At 39.5% G+C, this 15,855-nt stretch overlaps 2 protein-coding genes across 2 annotated transcripts; both read right to left on the reverse strand.

Annotated features, from left to right (window-relative positions):
* Window positions 1-159: 159 nt before the first annotated feature.
* On the reverse strand, window positions 160-3,520 carry LOC112281362 (voltage-dependent chloride channel 1, chloroplastic). Its single transcript, XM_024517783.3, has 5 exons — window positions 3,045-3,520; window positions 1,662-2,910; window positions 1,270-1,437; window positions 937-1,143; window positions 160-692 (listed from the first exon to the last, which is right to left on the reverse strand). Exons 2-5 carry the CDS (start codon window positions 2,598-2,600, stop codon window positions 513-515), a joined length of 1,494 nt encoding a protein of 497 aa, XP_024373551.1. The 5' UTR covers window positions 2,601-2,910; window positions 3,045-3,520; the 3' UTR covers window positions 160-512.
* Window positions 3,521-4,424: 904 nt separating this feature from the next.
* On the reverse strand, window positions 4,425-13,861 carry LOC112281365 (golgin candidate 5-like). The gene is made up of 19 exons (XM_090249728.1): window positions 13,675-13,861; window positions 13,253-13,576; window positions 12,192-12,991; window positions 11,773-11,844; window positions 11,051-11,125; window positions 10,465-10,579; window positions 10,229-10,338; window positions 9,651-9,935; window positions 9,096-9,155; window positions 8,830-8,913; window positions 8,477-8,546; window positions 8,089-8,183; window positions 7,554-7,772; window positions 7,132-7,240; window positions 6,600-6,847; window positions 6,381-6,440; window positions 5,417-5,530; window positions 5,167-5,241; window positions 4,425-4,963 (listed from the first exon to the last, which is right to left on the reverse strand). The coding sequence occupies exons 2-19, from the start codon at window positions 13,383-13,385 to the stop codon at window positions 4,928-4,930; spliced, it is 2,760 nt and encodes a 919-aa protein (XP_090105854.1). The 5' UTR covers window positions 13,386-13,576; window positions 13,675-13,861; the 3' UTR covers window positions 4,425-4,927.
* Between the last annotated feature and the right edge of the window lie 1,994 nt (window positions 13,862-15,855).

Below are 15,855 nucleotides of genomic sequence, written 5' to 3' on the forward strand. Positions count from 1 at the left end.
AAAAACTATTAATATCTTTGCAAAACAATAATCACAAAGATATTTCATATTTTCCAATTAAATGATATATTAACAAATAATAATAAAAAAATATCTTTAAAACCTTATAAAATATGTTGTGCATGTGTGTATATATATATAGTCCATGAAAAAATCTGATGTCTCAAATTTAAAAGGCCTATCTTATTTTGAATAGAGGCCTTTAAGAATGAAATTACTTATATTTCTATTCTTGGGTAAAAAAATACTTTGTAAGAAAAAAATTGCAATGCCTACTTCAAAGGCACATTGCAAGTCTTAGGTGTTATTAAGCCTCATGGAAATATTATCTAAAAGCTTGTGCTCAATGCATAAAAGCAAGTGCTACAAGGTTCTAAGTCAACTAGTAGATTTCAAAACAATTGATACTATAGTACGTGAACACATTTCTATGTAGTATACAGCACAGTACATACTCAAATGTACATCCTGTTATCAGTGTGTGAAATACAGGAAAGGGGTTCAAAAAAACTTTATGACTGCGTGGTGGCACCATTCGTGACGACCTTGCTCTGTGATTTCCTGGTCTTGTTGCTCAAGTGCACTTGAGCTTTCACTTGCAGATCTGCGAACTCTAATATGTTTTCACGTGCTTTGGCACACATTCGGTCCAACGCCAGGATTGGAAATGGCTCCTCGATGAGCACCCCCACCTGCCATAGCAAGTACTCCAAAGAACACACACTAGGAAATTTAGAAAATTTAGTACTTAAAGAAATCCATAAGGAAAGTTTGGTTAATGGATTCCGCACAACTGAACTAAGGTTATGAGATCTCGAAACTATCCGAGGCAGAACAGTGTTTCTGAAAGATGGGAACTAAACTCAAATACTACATCAGAGCATGCGTAGGTGACGATTTCGTAAATGTGCTATCACAAGAATACAGGTATCTCACCTCCTCAATGCAAAACAGTGAGGCAGCACTGATAAATGTTGCGGGAACAACCACCCAGTGACAGTCGTCCCAAAGCACGACAGGTAATGAGAGGTGCCACAGCACCAGAATTCGTGAGGTCAGCCGCGTGTATGCAAGGGGAATGGGTGTGCGAATCAGCCGTTCACATACACTTATACTCTCATTAAATTGTGAAATGTTTGCATCCTGCAATAGGATACAGAGAGCCAGCATCAAGACACAAATGAGCTACGGTAGCTGGTGAATGCATCAAATAGACGAGGGCGTGAGAAACAAGATGAATTGCATCATCAAGCAGTTCTTCTTACTGACCAGTTGCATTCCTTCGCCATCTTCAAACTTAATGGATTTCAAAGATAGAGTCATAAGCTGAATGAGACAATTCGGCCGATGCTCTGCTTTGAGGACAAGAGCAAGGTCATCTTCTTCCAAAATCTCCCTCAGCTCTTCTGCTATATCTGAGTCATACAGAAGGTGACACTGCTTGCGCGCAAGGAGCCAAGTCAGTCAACGCAACGACATCGCTACATGAACAACAATTTGAAGAGATCACTTACACTCCAAGCAGATTGAAAGGATTGAATAGAGCGATCGATGTTTCACAGCTGCAAACAACAATCAATGTAGTGGCAAATGTTTACGTGTGTTCGAGTAAAATGTGAACAATGGTGACATCGAAACCATGGAAATTGTTCTGATATTACCTTGAGAGCCACGGGGAAGGCCAGAATGTAGTCCAGTAACAGCTTCTTCTTCCGGTGATCAGCAGGGTGTTGAGACCACGCCAAAGCCTGGCGAGCCATGTCTTTTGAACTGCTAATAACTTCTGTCCACGTCTTCCGAGCTTCATCATAGCGAGAATACGATGCTTCGGTTCGAAACACGAGAAGCAACGCCAAAGCTGGGGCAGTCAACTGATAGGAAAGAGATGAGGCGTGAAATATAGGAAAAAACGACGGCAACCACCCTGATAAAACAACAGTGTTGTACAGAGCAACAAACACTGAGATCGCCGTCATGGTACCGACAGGAGGAATCAAAGACAGAATCGCTCGAGATGAAAAGCTAGACGCAAAATGACGGTAATGTCTCGTTGAGCTTCGATGCCGCAACCAGTCGTCATGGCTGTAAAAGGTTCTTCGTTTGAGCATGCCTCTTTCAGTAAGTGCGTCCGCCCAAGCGCCAATCCATCTCAGATCGAACGGGTTGCGAGCCTTGAACTCACCCGCCACTGGTGCCGGCGTCTTCGCAATCTCCTCCAACTTCAGCTCTGAAAAATAACTAGCTTCAACCTTCTCCGACGTAGAGTCCTTCCCTCTTGTGATTTCATTCAACACTATGTCTGGCAGCTCTTCTAATTCGGATTTTGAGACCGTATCATCTTCCATACACAAAACTCGCGGTGAGCCCCGTCTCCATCTCGGATGCACAAACGTGCGGGGAAGTTGGCAGCCAGATAAAGAGGAAGAGGAAGATGGAAATGACGTTGAAAACAATGAACAGCTCAGCTCAGGCGAATGTTTCCTAACTAACACCACTTGAAATCTACATTCTCTGTTCCTAAAACTCGTGTCCAGCCTCTCAATCCGCCACAATGAAGTCGTCTCTCCTGCCCTAATCGGGAGTTGCGCCAATTTCTGCATCACTCCTACTAGGTAGAACCCAACAATTTATCTTCTCCTGCGCCTCACTTCCTGGACATTATCAATTCCAAATTCCCTCAACGTCTTGTCAAGTTTAGAATCCGCTACGCTTCTATGCACTCCATTAAGCCCCTGTCATGAGTGAAGTGGAGAAGGAAACAAACCGCGCCCAGAAACTCCTCAGACTCCGCCCTGGTTGTCTCGTATCCAGATTCTAGCAACTATAATGCTAAACCCTCTCAAATTCCTGAAGCAGATTACTTAACCAGAATTCTTCCAGCCGCCACCCTCTCAATAGCCCACCTTACAGCTGCCCAAGCAACTCTTACCACACTCAGCTCCATTCTGTACAACAATTCTCACAGCATGCAACCCGTGAAAAGAACAAAACTAAGCAACTTCAACGCTACCAACAAATCGACACTTGTGACCAAAAGAAATTACCTACGACTCTGTGCATGTGACTTGAACAAGGAACACGAACTTGGAAAGACCGCTGGTCTTTTTCGCTTTCTGTTTCTCTTTCGGATGAGTGGACACCGTAGAGCTGCACTCATGGATGATCTCTCCGTGTTCTCATTCTTCGCTCTTGGCTCCTGAGAGTCTGCGCTCGCTTCGACCTCTCTTTGAGGACCTTTCTCATTCGACTTTGTGATCTACAGCAATGCACCCCTCGCTTTTGTGGCCGACGTGGTCTACGATCCAGAGCAAAGCGGAAAATGCTCAAAAGTAAATTGTAATTCGATTGAGGACTCATTGTTGCATTAATTTAAACTCCGCTTAATAAACCTCAGTGTGCTGAATCAGGCCCGCTTGTGCAGGAATCCATTTAATCTCTGGCAAATCTTCCCCTTGGATTCAGCGGCAGCAAGATTCGTTTACAAATTTGGATTCTAGACTGTCACGACCGCTTGTCTGGAATATTCGATATCTCATGAATCTCTTGACAAATCTCTTCTATTCCAGAACCCTGTCGAGGAGATTCTCTGCACACTGTAAGAGTAGAGTGCAACTGCTGCAAGCCCTTCTTCATGAAGCAAATCAGCTTTCGAATTCTTAAATACTTTCCAAAGTTCTGCTGGGATGGTGAGATCAGATAAGTTCATCGTTCCGTAATATGAACTGAGCTATCACACACCGAAACATTTCCAGGAGGGCGTGGTGTATTATGGGCAACAGGCTAAAAATGTGTGCAAAGGTGCCCAGATACTCAAATGCAGGTAGTCGAGGGGATCCAGAATCAGAGGATCAAGACTCATCTACGTAGAATGCCATCGTATCCGATTCTCTATATTCCAAGTGAATCTCTGGAGTTCGTTTGCCTGGGGAAACTGATCGCGCTGTTCGATGTGCAGAAATGACTCGTCGTCTTGGTCCAAAACAGATATGAAATATGATGTGGAAAATCCGCTACTAGGGTGGAATTGTTCCATACGAGTGTAGCTTTGGCTGCGTTGCCAATGATGATCCCATGCTGGGCGAATGGTCCATTTGCCGTCTGTTTAGAGGAACGGGTCGAGGGCAGTCGCCCATACTACCATTCCAACAGAACGTACCTTCAACCACCAAATTACTTCTGTCCTCTGCCTGTGTTGCGAAATTAACGTCAAGGATGCTGTGATTATCTGCTAACTCAAACTTAAAGCGTTCATCCTAGGTAAGGTCTGAAGGGGAAAATTGTGATCCACCGTCAAGACGATGTACCCATTCCAAACTATCTGTGGTCTCATGTACATGGAGTTGAAACTTTCGAAGTGAGTAAAAACTTAAGTAGTGCACAACCCATTGAAGGAGAATCACACATCATTTACACCCAAACAACGATGAACAAAACTGCCGACTATACGTATCACAGATGTAAATCCCATCTTCTTGAGATTTGATATGTATAACAAGGGACGCCATCATTCTGTGGCTGAAAGCATTTGATTAGCTACTAAAGTCTAAGTCAACTAGACACCAATGCAAGTTTTGTGCTTTATTACGAATCAAAAAGGTATGCGTCATGAATGGGGATGACGCAATTCTCAACGAATCTGTTTCTAAACTACCTTACTCCTAACGTGTGCATTACGTTTTTGACCGGATCACTACATTTTAAACAATTGGTGATATGGGTTATAGGTTGAATAGAACCAATTCCTACGCAAAAGGTTTTCTTAGGCTTTGAAAAATATCGTCAAACAATTTGAGGCAGACCACTGACCTGATTACATGTGCAAAGACGTGAGATGCGCAAGGTAGCATGACTACCCGATTAGGGGTGCAACCAGTGACACAGCAATGACATTCAGTCAGAACCTGGAAGAATATATATGTAGTTGAAATTACTTGCGCCCCACAGCTGAACTGAGCCTTTCAATCTGCATGCCAACACAAGTTTACTTTTGCTCAGAGTGGTAATCTGAGCAATATAATCGTGGTCATTTAATCAACACGATACAGTACTTGACAAAAATGAGAAAAAGTCAGAAATCAAATGTTCAAAATGAGAAGAAGAAGAACTGCTAAAAAAACTTCAGGTATCACAATGCTAATGTGACTGGGGACCAGATCAAAAAATTACCTGGCCCACTAACATGTCAATCTGTTCTCGATACATGTGTTTAACATCAGCCAAATCAGCTCTTAACTCCTCCACCTGTAATCAAACACCGCAATACACAAGAATAAGTGCAGCACTCTCAGTAAACTAGCATTATGCTATCCACTCACTTCCGCTATCAGTGAAACAATCAAGATGATTTTCTGTCCTTGACAGATTAAAGAGTAATGAGCTGAAAAAAAGAATGTCTAGAAAATGAACAAGAAGTGACCTCTTCATCACGCTCTCCCATGAGCTCCAAGGCTGACGTGTGTCTGAGGCGCAATGACTCTAGCTCAGCCCGCATACCCGGCAATAAATTGGCTTCTGCTCGAAGTTGCTCAAACTAGCAAAACCACATCAGTGCAAGTTGGCTTGTAAAGCAAATATACGACTAAATTGTGGATTAGCGTGGCTTGCAAATTTGTGTACATATTATCTCATGTGGACAGCAGGTATAATTTTGCCGAATAAATTCGACAGACCTAAAATATTGACGCGTTACGAAAGTAACAGAATCGTGAAAAATACTCAATTTAAACATACTTAACTCTGGAGATTCCTCTACAGTTTCGACAAGAATTTTTAGACTAATTTTGCGCAAAAACTAATCTACAATATCCTACACAAATGTAGTTCTGAGTGTAACAGAGATATTCAAGACAAGCGATCCATAATAACGTTCATATTCTATGATTCTTAGTGCACAATGCCAGAAAGAACCGTCTTTATAAATTTGGGTTAAGGTGGGCAGTTTGTGTGAGCAGGAATAACCTCGCAATCTTTAGCTGTAATTTGAAAAACTGATAAATGCATGGAGAACTCTTAATCAGATTCTACATAAAACTAACAAATTCCTTCAGATGACCCAAGTTTCAATACCTTCGTTTCGAAGACAGTATTAGCTAGCAACATCAATGAAGAGTTGTTCATAGTCCAGTCAATGCTTAAAAAAATCCATTGTCCATCAGTTTGAAACGGAATACTGGAGAAGAATTATGAGAGAGTACATACAACTGTCGTAAACCTTGTCACATGGTCACTCATGGACAGTGCTAGAAAATCACTTAATATTTAGAAAAGCACTGAGCACCTCCTCATCGGGAACCTACCTTCGGTTACTTAATATGGACAACTGAGAAATAGGTACTTAGTTTATATCTGACACATAAGATGATTTGGAAAAATGGCAGTACCTGAGTAGTAGACTTTACCAACTCTTCAGCTAAAGAATCCTGAGCCAACTCCAAAGCAACCTGTTTGTCCATAATAAAGACCAGGGTAAGCAAAAGATGAAATGATTGCTATTGTTGGAAGAATGAGTACAATTGTAACAAGATAAGTTCACCAGAACAAATAAAGAAATAGATCCAAAAGGAAAACTTATTGGAGTTAGACTTGATATACGAGCATACCAATCGTGAAGCATAAGAGGCCACTTCTCCTTCCTTTTGCCGTAGATGACTTTCAAGCTGTTCGTACGTAAACTTCCCAAAATGAATTGCTGGAGAAGGAGGACGATCACTAAAACTGAACCTGCAACTGTGACTATCACTATGTTCAAAGTACTTGTCTTGATGAGTGTCAAATGAGGTTTGTAAAAGAAGACTCTCCTCCACGCTGCCCTGACTACTCATGCTGGGCCACCGTTTTAAAGCTTTTCCTGGACAGCCAGACCCATTACTACGAGATTGGTTAAATGTTTGTGACTAAACAGAAGCAATGTTAAATTCATAATTCTGAGTATAACCAGACTTAGGTCGGACAAAATTCTGGTGTACAACAATCAACCAAAGAATAATCTGTTTGAAGGTAAAATGTCGACCTGTGAAGCTAACTCTTAGTCTTCTATTTGCAGCGCCATAGAAGACTTCTCACATTGACATGGCCTTGATATCATAACTTTGATAATATAAAATAATCAACGAAAAAGAGCAAGAAACGCACCAATGTCGTTGGGTTGAGCGGCTGCAACAGCTTTCTCTCCAGCAGCCCGACCCTCTGCCCGAATGCGTTTCTCGTATTCGGCCATTGCTGCCCGTTCTTGTTCAACTTCCTGAATATTACGATTGACCAATGAAAAGCGACTATTGAATTTATCCGTTCACAAAATAGTGTATTCATGATAATCTGTAATCCGTCGTATTCGTCAAAAAGGCTACGCACTACCTCGACAGTGTCAGACGCAACATACAAATTCTCAAAGCAAAAAATTTAACATTAACTTGTCTTCGTGAAAAATGATTGTGAATGCGGCAAAGACGAGCTCAGCAAAGGCAAAAAAAAAAAAAAAAAAAAAAAAAAAAAAAAAAAAAAAAAAAAAAATCGTAAGATCTACCCTCTTTCAAATGGCAGCACATCAGTCACACCTGTTCAAGAGCCTCCCGACGAGCTTTCTCCTCATGAAGTTCAGTCTTATACTGCTTGCGAATTTTCTTGATCTCCTCCTCAAGCTGGCGAGCCCGGCCTTCATGAGTAGCAGCAGCCTCTGTAGCAGTCAAATACTCCTGACGATTTTCAGATGCTCGCTGCCTCTCCTTCTCCAAGGACCGCTGAAGCTGTGCTTGCTCTGCTCTGACACAGCTAACCTGTATTATACGCACAAACATGTTGTGAATACAGTAGCAGTTGATAATTCGACACTGGTAATGATGTGTGGTAGGGGACCCTAATTTCAGAATATTTCTTTCCAGACAGACTCAAGAGCCTCACCTGAAAAACTGATTGAAGATATTATCCATAACAGAACTACAAATCTCCCAATTCACATAACCACTCTCCAAGCATACGAAATGTAGAATGTAGGTCGCACAGGCACTTCGTGTGGAGCAGTCGCAAAAACTGAAGCAAAAAAAAAGGAAAAATAAATGGTGCTTGATTTTTATTCGAAATACCAAATCAAACCTGAGCTTCCATGACAGCCATTCGTGACAAAGTTTGATTGAGACGCTCATTGACTACTCGTTCCTTCTCTTGGGCTGCTGCAGCTCTGACTTCTGCTTGCTGTTATTTCATTACAATTCCAAATAGTCAGTCAACATGGAACGCACACAAAACATATCACATATCCACCCGCAAGAATGTAAGCACATGATCACTTCCTGCATCCATGAATTGCAATCGATGCATAAATATACTTTAGTATCATTCCACATACAAAATATATATATATATATATATATATATATATATATATATATACTAAACCTATAGTGATGTAGAAAATCATAAATTAACTATTAATTTTTCACTAGTGAATGGTAGCAACAAATAAAAGTGCAGAGAAGTTGGCTTGTCTGCAGACGGGAATCCAATGACCGTTCCACACCATTCCATGCCTCTGTGCGCATTGTCATTGATTCCTGCATACATTTTTAAGTTCCATGTAACAACTGATCAACAGGAGGTTCCTATGAGACAAGTAAGATTTGGAACTATCGACCATACACATGTTCCAGCCACACGAATTACAGGTTTGCAATCTACGTAACAAACCACATCCTTGAGCATTCTAAACCCGTAGCGCTCCTCTCTGTCGTAAAAGGATGAGTTTATACAAGGCTATTTGGACCAGCACAATCAAAGGTCCACAACTAAATTAATGACTTACAAGTTCGTGTCAAGAAAGAGTACATATACACATACCTGTAGTGCTTCAATATGTCTAAGTAGGGGTCTAGTAGATTCTGGCATACGCGAACTGAGCTCTTCATACCGTGCTTCAGCAGCCTACAATAGTTCTCAATTTTAATGAGTATGCAAGAACAACCATGACAGAATAAAGAAGAAATCGCCTTCAATTACAGTGAAAGTGTTCTAGATGAAACTGGAGTATCTACTGAAAAATAAACCAATGCTTTACAACTGAGATGCTTAACACAATCCGAAATTGGTGGGAAGTTTCGAATCACCTGACAACGCTTTTCAAGATCCTCGATATCATTTCGAGACATGTCCTCTCGGAACGCAGCCTGCTTAAGTGAAACGTTAAGAACAAAAGAAAATCGTGGTTGAAGGAGAAACAACTTCAACAAATTTACAAATTAGACTTACTGAAGGCTGAAACTGAGGATCCGCTCTCCCTGGCACAATATAAACCTAAATTATCTTCCTTGAAAACACTATGTGGTTCATTGTTATTGCTAGGTTCATGAGCACAAACGCTGTTCCATATAGTTTTGTCTAGTGAAACTATCTGACAACAAAGTTGACATTCGCAAGATGTAGAGGTAAGATCGTCCAGAGCTGATATGAAATACAAAAGCTACAAAACTGGAGAATTGATGGTCTAGACGACAAATACAGTTTCTATCGTGTTAAGTCACAAGGGATGATGTAAAGATTCTCACGGGGCATCGACCTGTATCCACTCCTCAAACTATACAAACCATATGCAGGCCCAAGTATTAAAAAAAGCCAAAACAAAAAAAAATAAAATATAAATAACTGTAGGGCATGAAATGGACCTGTTGCTCAGTACGTGTGAGAGCTTGACGGAGTTCATCTATGTTCTGCCCAAGGGTTGCTTCCCGCTCGCTAGCTTCTTTCAATCGCCTATCCAAATCCGCCCGGGCTTCATTATCAACTCGAGCCTCAGCTAGAGCTGCAGCTTCCCTTGATTCATTGAGAGCATTATTGTAGAGTTCTTTCTGGGAAGCCAGCTCAACCTGGCATTTTTCCACTGCATCTTGCAGAGCCTTCTCATTGACTGCCTTATCCTTCCTCATACTCTCCACCTTAGCCTCCTCTACCTGGGAACAATGGATATGGTTTTACGTGATACGGCAATGCGAAAAACTTCTTATGCGATAACCTGCTTATGCATACTTGCTTCCAACTTGAACTAACATGTAAGAAACTTTATTGAACTGAATCATTAAGCCTAAACTTTCCGAACCAACAATCGAAACAGCAAATGTCCACGTGTGGCCTCATGAAACACAATCCTACTGATCCGGAAAGCACACACACACACCATTGTTTCAACTGAATGATCAATCACATGCAGGTGAAAGAAAAACATTTATGATCTTAAGAAACATACCTGAAGTTTAGACGTTAACCGATTCTTCTCCTCCTCCAGCTCCCGAACCTGAGTGCGGAGCTTTTTGATTGTGCCTTCAAGGAAGGCCTGCTTTTTGGACAACTCTTCACCTGTATGAAGCGAAAAACGTTGACACAAACGTCAAGGTCATACCTGAGGTAGTGACATATTAGACTATGTATGTAAGTGAAACCAAAGTTGCTGAATTGCGCGGAGATGTGTTGTAAGAGAACAACCTTCAGCCATGACTGCCTTAATGATTTCGTCTTTCTCTTTTAGCAGCACTGAGGAATCACTTTTCCGGTTTTGCTCCCTCCGTAACATGTCTCTTTCCTTTGTAAGTGCATACACCTGCAAAGCAACAGAGAGAATGAGCAAGACATTCACGTTTAGAAAGAACAGCGACAAGGAGCGAGTCGCCTCAAACCTCATCACATCAGAAGATGACGATCACATGGATACATGCACGGAAACAAAAGAGACTGCAAGGTCAGAGGACTTAGAAAATTCCTGACTTACAAACCCATCTGCAAGCTCAGGCCCAGTAATATTATATTATAGGTCACCTGTTTCCTTTTGTGACTTCTCATCAAGACAACGTAGACCGATATCAATAAAACGTGCATATTATAGGAACGATTCTCCTGTTCTCCAGAAGCTCAATCAAGTACTTTACCTTCTTCATGACAAGAAGCTGCAGACGGAGCTTACCCTCAAAATGCAGGCATTGTAACACCAACCATAGCAGAAACCGCCTATCAATTGGAACCATCTTAAAGTCTGATATCTAGGACAACTGAGAACATAAATATCATAACTTACCTTGCGTTCTGCAGAACTTATTCGCTGCTGATACTCTTCCCGCAATGCATCCAACCCTGCTTCGTTCGTCTTCTTCTGCTCCAATTGCAAAATAACAATTCATTCATTAGAACTTCTTTCATGAACTCGTTTTATAACCTACCGAACCGAAAAGTAGAGACAATGATTATTTGTGTAATTAGTTTCACAGATTGACGAAAGTCTACAAACAAGAACACAGCTGCCTCAGTATCTTGAAATAGTGAATGTTCACACATAACTAATTAACAGGAACCTTGATAGCAAATGAATTCCTTTAATCTTATCATATCTAATCAGGTTTAGAAACATGACACTACACAGCATCTCGAGTACCACAGTTCAATAATTGGCGAAAACTAGTGCACTGTTCAACCTCTAACAGCAAGGATGCCAAGCAATAGCAGCAGACATGAAGGCAAGAAGAGACTTCATGCAATCAGACGTGACGCAATAAAGAGGATGTTTACGAATAATCATAGCACTCTTCCTTCAGGATACCAACGTTCATGATACGATAATAACGTTATGGGAATGCTTCTCACTGCTATTTAGCAGCAAAATTGAAACGAAAACCTCTCAACTAATCCAAGTAGTTAACACAGAACTTGTGTAAAAGCTCCTTTCTTTCCATAAAACTGAGAGGCATCCGACCCACGTACAATGCTAGTTCATACCTCAGCAGATCCTAACTTAGCAGTTACCTTGAGCTCCTCCAGCGAAGCTTTCAGTTGTTCATTCTCCAACATAAGCCTAGAAATCTCGTCCGCTTTTGACTGCAATTTTAAAAAGTAAATTAAATCTTAAAAAACAAAAATAAATAAAAAAAACGAACACTTGGTAGGTCATAGCATCGTTACATTCCAAACATCAGAAGAAACATAATCGCCTAAAGCATTTAGAACAGTGACTGTTGCTGCCGCTGCCCGCTGTAGAAGAATCAAGCCAACAAATCCTTGAATGATGAGGAACCCATAACACTACCCAGGTTGGAATGATGTGGGATCTACAACATGGACCAGGCTCCATGTGCCACCTCCTACTTGAGAAGGACTCTCTATGATAACAAATCAGCAAAAGCACTTAAAGTCACTTAAATTCTCCAGGATTAGCCATGAATCACCTGCGCCTGTTTCGCTGCACCTAGAAGTGCAGCTTCCATCATTTTTAATTCCTTTTCGATTTTATCACCCCCCTGAGAAGATGTATCGAGACGGGAAGGTTGACTTTCGATGACATCCTTAGATCGCAACGAACCACTTTCTGCATGCGTTCCATTGGTCGGGTGTGAAATTTCAGACGACGAAGGGGGGACCAAGTCTGAACTTGACAGATACTTTGAGGATACCAGCACACCATTGACAATTGCGTGTACTCCGTGGATAGCATTGCCATGATCCTCACTCCTTTCTACATCAGTCCTTTCTACTTCAATGCGCCCTGGCGCAATCGTCTGTTGGTCACAAGATTCATCTAGTGACTTCGACTTTGGCAACTCCCCATTGTGAACAATACCATCCGTTCGAAATTGATTAGCCTCTTCGTTACCACCTGCCTTCTTCTCTGCATTACTGTGTCTCGAAAACTCCTCTCCAGTAATGTCAGCTTCTGCAGACGCCTTCGGCAGAGCCAAAGATTGAGTTTCGTGTTCATGAGCGTGGGCATCCAAGGACCCACCAGCCTCCGTCTCACGAACATCTGTTTCCACAGAACTATACCCCTCGTTACTATTTTCGGGTGCCTCTGGCGTGGCAACTTTACTAGACTGGCGAGTCAACTCTGCCTTCGAAACGCTGTCAGAATGTGACGGCGTACTCTCAGATGTTGTCGATGCTCCAAGAATTGTCTCGAATGTCTTGGACGAAATCGAAGGGGCAATAAACGACTGAAACACGCTAGTGCTCCTTTCGCCCGCTGGTTGACCTTTACCACGAACAACCAGAGCAAAGCATCAGCAACGATAGAAACTCGTTCTCTCGCAACTACAATAACCCAATTACCCAGTTTTCCAGGATTAACCCAACACACACGTAGACCTGGACTATAGATAATACCAAAAAACCTCAATTTGGTTCACTCGGCTTCAGTTCCCAATCATCAGCAGCATTACACCCTCCTAAAGGCTAGGTCCCAGACAAACAATCCTTGCATTACGTTCAAGGAAATCATCCGACGACAGCATACCCTGATCACTGCTCTCGACGTTTTCGAACCCCAGAGTCGAATCGAAATTCTTCTCAATGTTCTTCACACTCTCGATCAGTTTCGTAACCGCGCCTGCAAAGTCGCTCACCGTGAAGTTACCCAGCCACGCCATAGCTCCCCCTCTCCCAGCCCTTCCTTCCCAATTTCTACAAACCCTCCCGTCTCAACTGCCCAACACTCGATCACTCACCAAACCAACTCCGAGATCCCCTGAGCCTCAAATCACAATCCCCATGAAATCCTCTCCACGATCCCATCTCTCATCCCTCCTCCGCTTCCCCTCCTCCTCGAATAAACCTCCGTCTGTTACATCCCTCCCCTTCAGCTCCAATCTACCACCAATCTGCCGGAAAAAAAATAATAAGAATAATAAGAATAACAAATGAAACACTCCAACCCACCTCGTACAAAACTAAACCGAGTAATGTCCGTTCCTCAATGAGGGAAATTTTTCTCCGATGACGATTCCTTCCAAGTTCCGAGAGGTGACATTGCCGTAGGGTTACCATGCACAAGGGTAGCGTGCTCGTTACCAGCGAGGTCGCTTCACCTCATTGAGCAAACACGGAGAGGCAAGCAAAGCAAGCAAAACACACACACAGACACAGAGGGAGAGGGACGGTGAAGGGCTCTCCGCGGAGGGGACCCATCACCGATAGTCGCGGTAATAGGGGTAACCACGGGATCAACTGAATAAGCGGATGAATGAGCTTCGAATATGAAGTGGTCATTCATCGTGTAGGAAAACTCATCCTTTTGTGGTCATGAAGTTGTTTCTGATGGCACTTGACCCAGAAGTTGTTATGGAAGAATAAACAAATAAATAATAAAATAAAATAAAGTAAAAAATGGGATATTCATATGGTTTACTATGAAATAAAATCTTTTTAAATTAATAAATTTTATACTAATTTGAAACATTATTATTTAAAAAATCAAATATATTTATATAATATTTTTAATTGATATTTTTGAAAATTATAGATAAGTATTTTAAAAATTAAAAGAATTATGAAATATTAATTATATGAATAATATTATAGTATATTTTTAACAAAAATAATAAATATTTTATTTATAATGTAAAAAGAATGTAATAGAAAATTACATTTTGATAAATATATTAAGTCTATTTTAATAGTATATACTAAATTTATAACTTAATTTGATAATTTTAATAAATTTTAAAATTAATATTGAGTTAAATTTTAAGAACATAATAAACTATGAATATAACTATAATTTAGATAAAATTATACATAATTCAAGAAAAAATAGAAAGACATTAAATATTTTTGCTTCATTATTTTTAATTTTAAATATTAAAAAAAATTACCAATTTTTTTATTTGAACATCTTCTTTCTAAAGTTCATCCTTAAAGTTTGATATTTTAAGCCTTGCAAGACCTTAGGTAGTTAATTACATAAAATACACACATATATATTTATATATATATAGATAGATAGATAGATAGATAGATAGATAAGTTCCTTAATTGTTATGTGAGTTTATTCTATCTACTCTCCCAAAAACTTTCCAATGTATCTTCTACAAGATGTATATGTTTATTTTTTAAACAAATAATTTTAGAAGATTTTTTTATTTTTTTATTTCTTCTTTATATATTTTTCTTCTTACAAATTATATAAGAAATTGAAGAGACAAAATTAATACCAAATTTTCAGACTTGTATTCTAAATCTTTAAAATTTGATATCGTTTTTCTCTCTCTCTCTCTCTCTCTTTCTCTCTCTCTCTACATACCCATATATATATATATATATATATATATATATACTGAAAAATATATTTAAACTCTACATAGTTGGTTTTATATTAGAGATAGATTATTCAAAAGTTGTGTCGAAAGTAATATAACAAGACAAATACATTATGGCCTAATTTTTCTGACTATTCACTAATTTACTATATTAAGGTTATGATGTTATTTTCACGTAACATATTTTTTAATACATCCTTCTTCTAAACCTCCAAAACATGTTCTCATGACTTAAATGAACATTTTAAGGTGTTTTAAAAGTATCTAAATAATGCCTAAAAACTCCTCAGGATACTTTTTACACATTATTTTCAAAGCTTTTACAAGTAAATAATAAAAAAATAAAAAAAATAAAAAAAAAACTATAGTATTAAGTTGCTTAAATATATCATTAAAAAAATTAATAAATTTAATCTTATGTGGTTTCTTTTACAATTATAGCAAGGAAATCTTATGACAGTGTGTTGATTTTTGAAGTTGTTATTAATAATAATATAAACTATTATTTGAAGTATTATATTTTATTAGTTTAAAAAGTTAATTGAAAAGTAATTTTTCTATATGATACAAAAACAGTTTTATAAAGAATTAATATCATTTCATTATTTTTAAATATTTTAAATATTATAGATGTTATTACTTTCATGTTTTAGACAGGATTGCCATGGATTGCGAGTTTTAGAATACTCAGGCAAGAATAAAATCATGTGTATGTAGAGAGAAAGAGATGAATAAGTATATGAAAAGTAGCTTTTATCTTAAATCTAATTGACTGTTTTCAAAATTATATGGTTTACAAGCT

Source organism: Physcomitrium patens, chromosome 4 (genome assembly GCF_059467195.1).
Source record: "Physcomitrium patens ecotype Gransden chromosome 4, ASM5946719v1, whole genome shotgun sequence".
Taxonomy (NCBI): domain Eukaryota; kingdom Viridiplantae; phylum Streptophyta; class Bryopsida; order Funariales; family Funariaceae; genus Physcomitrium; species Physcomitrium patens.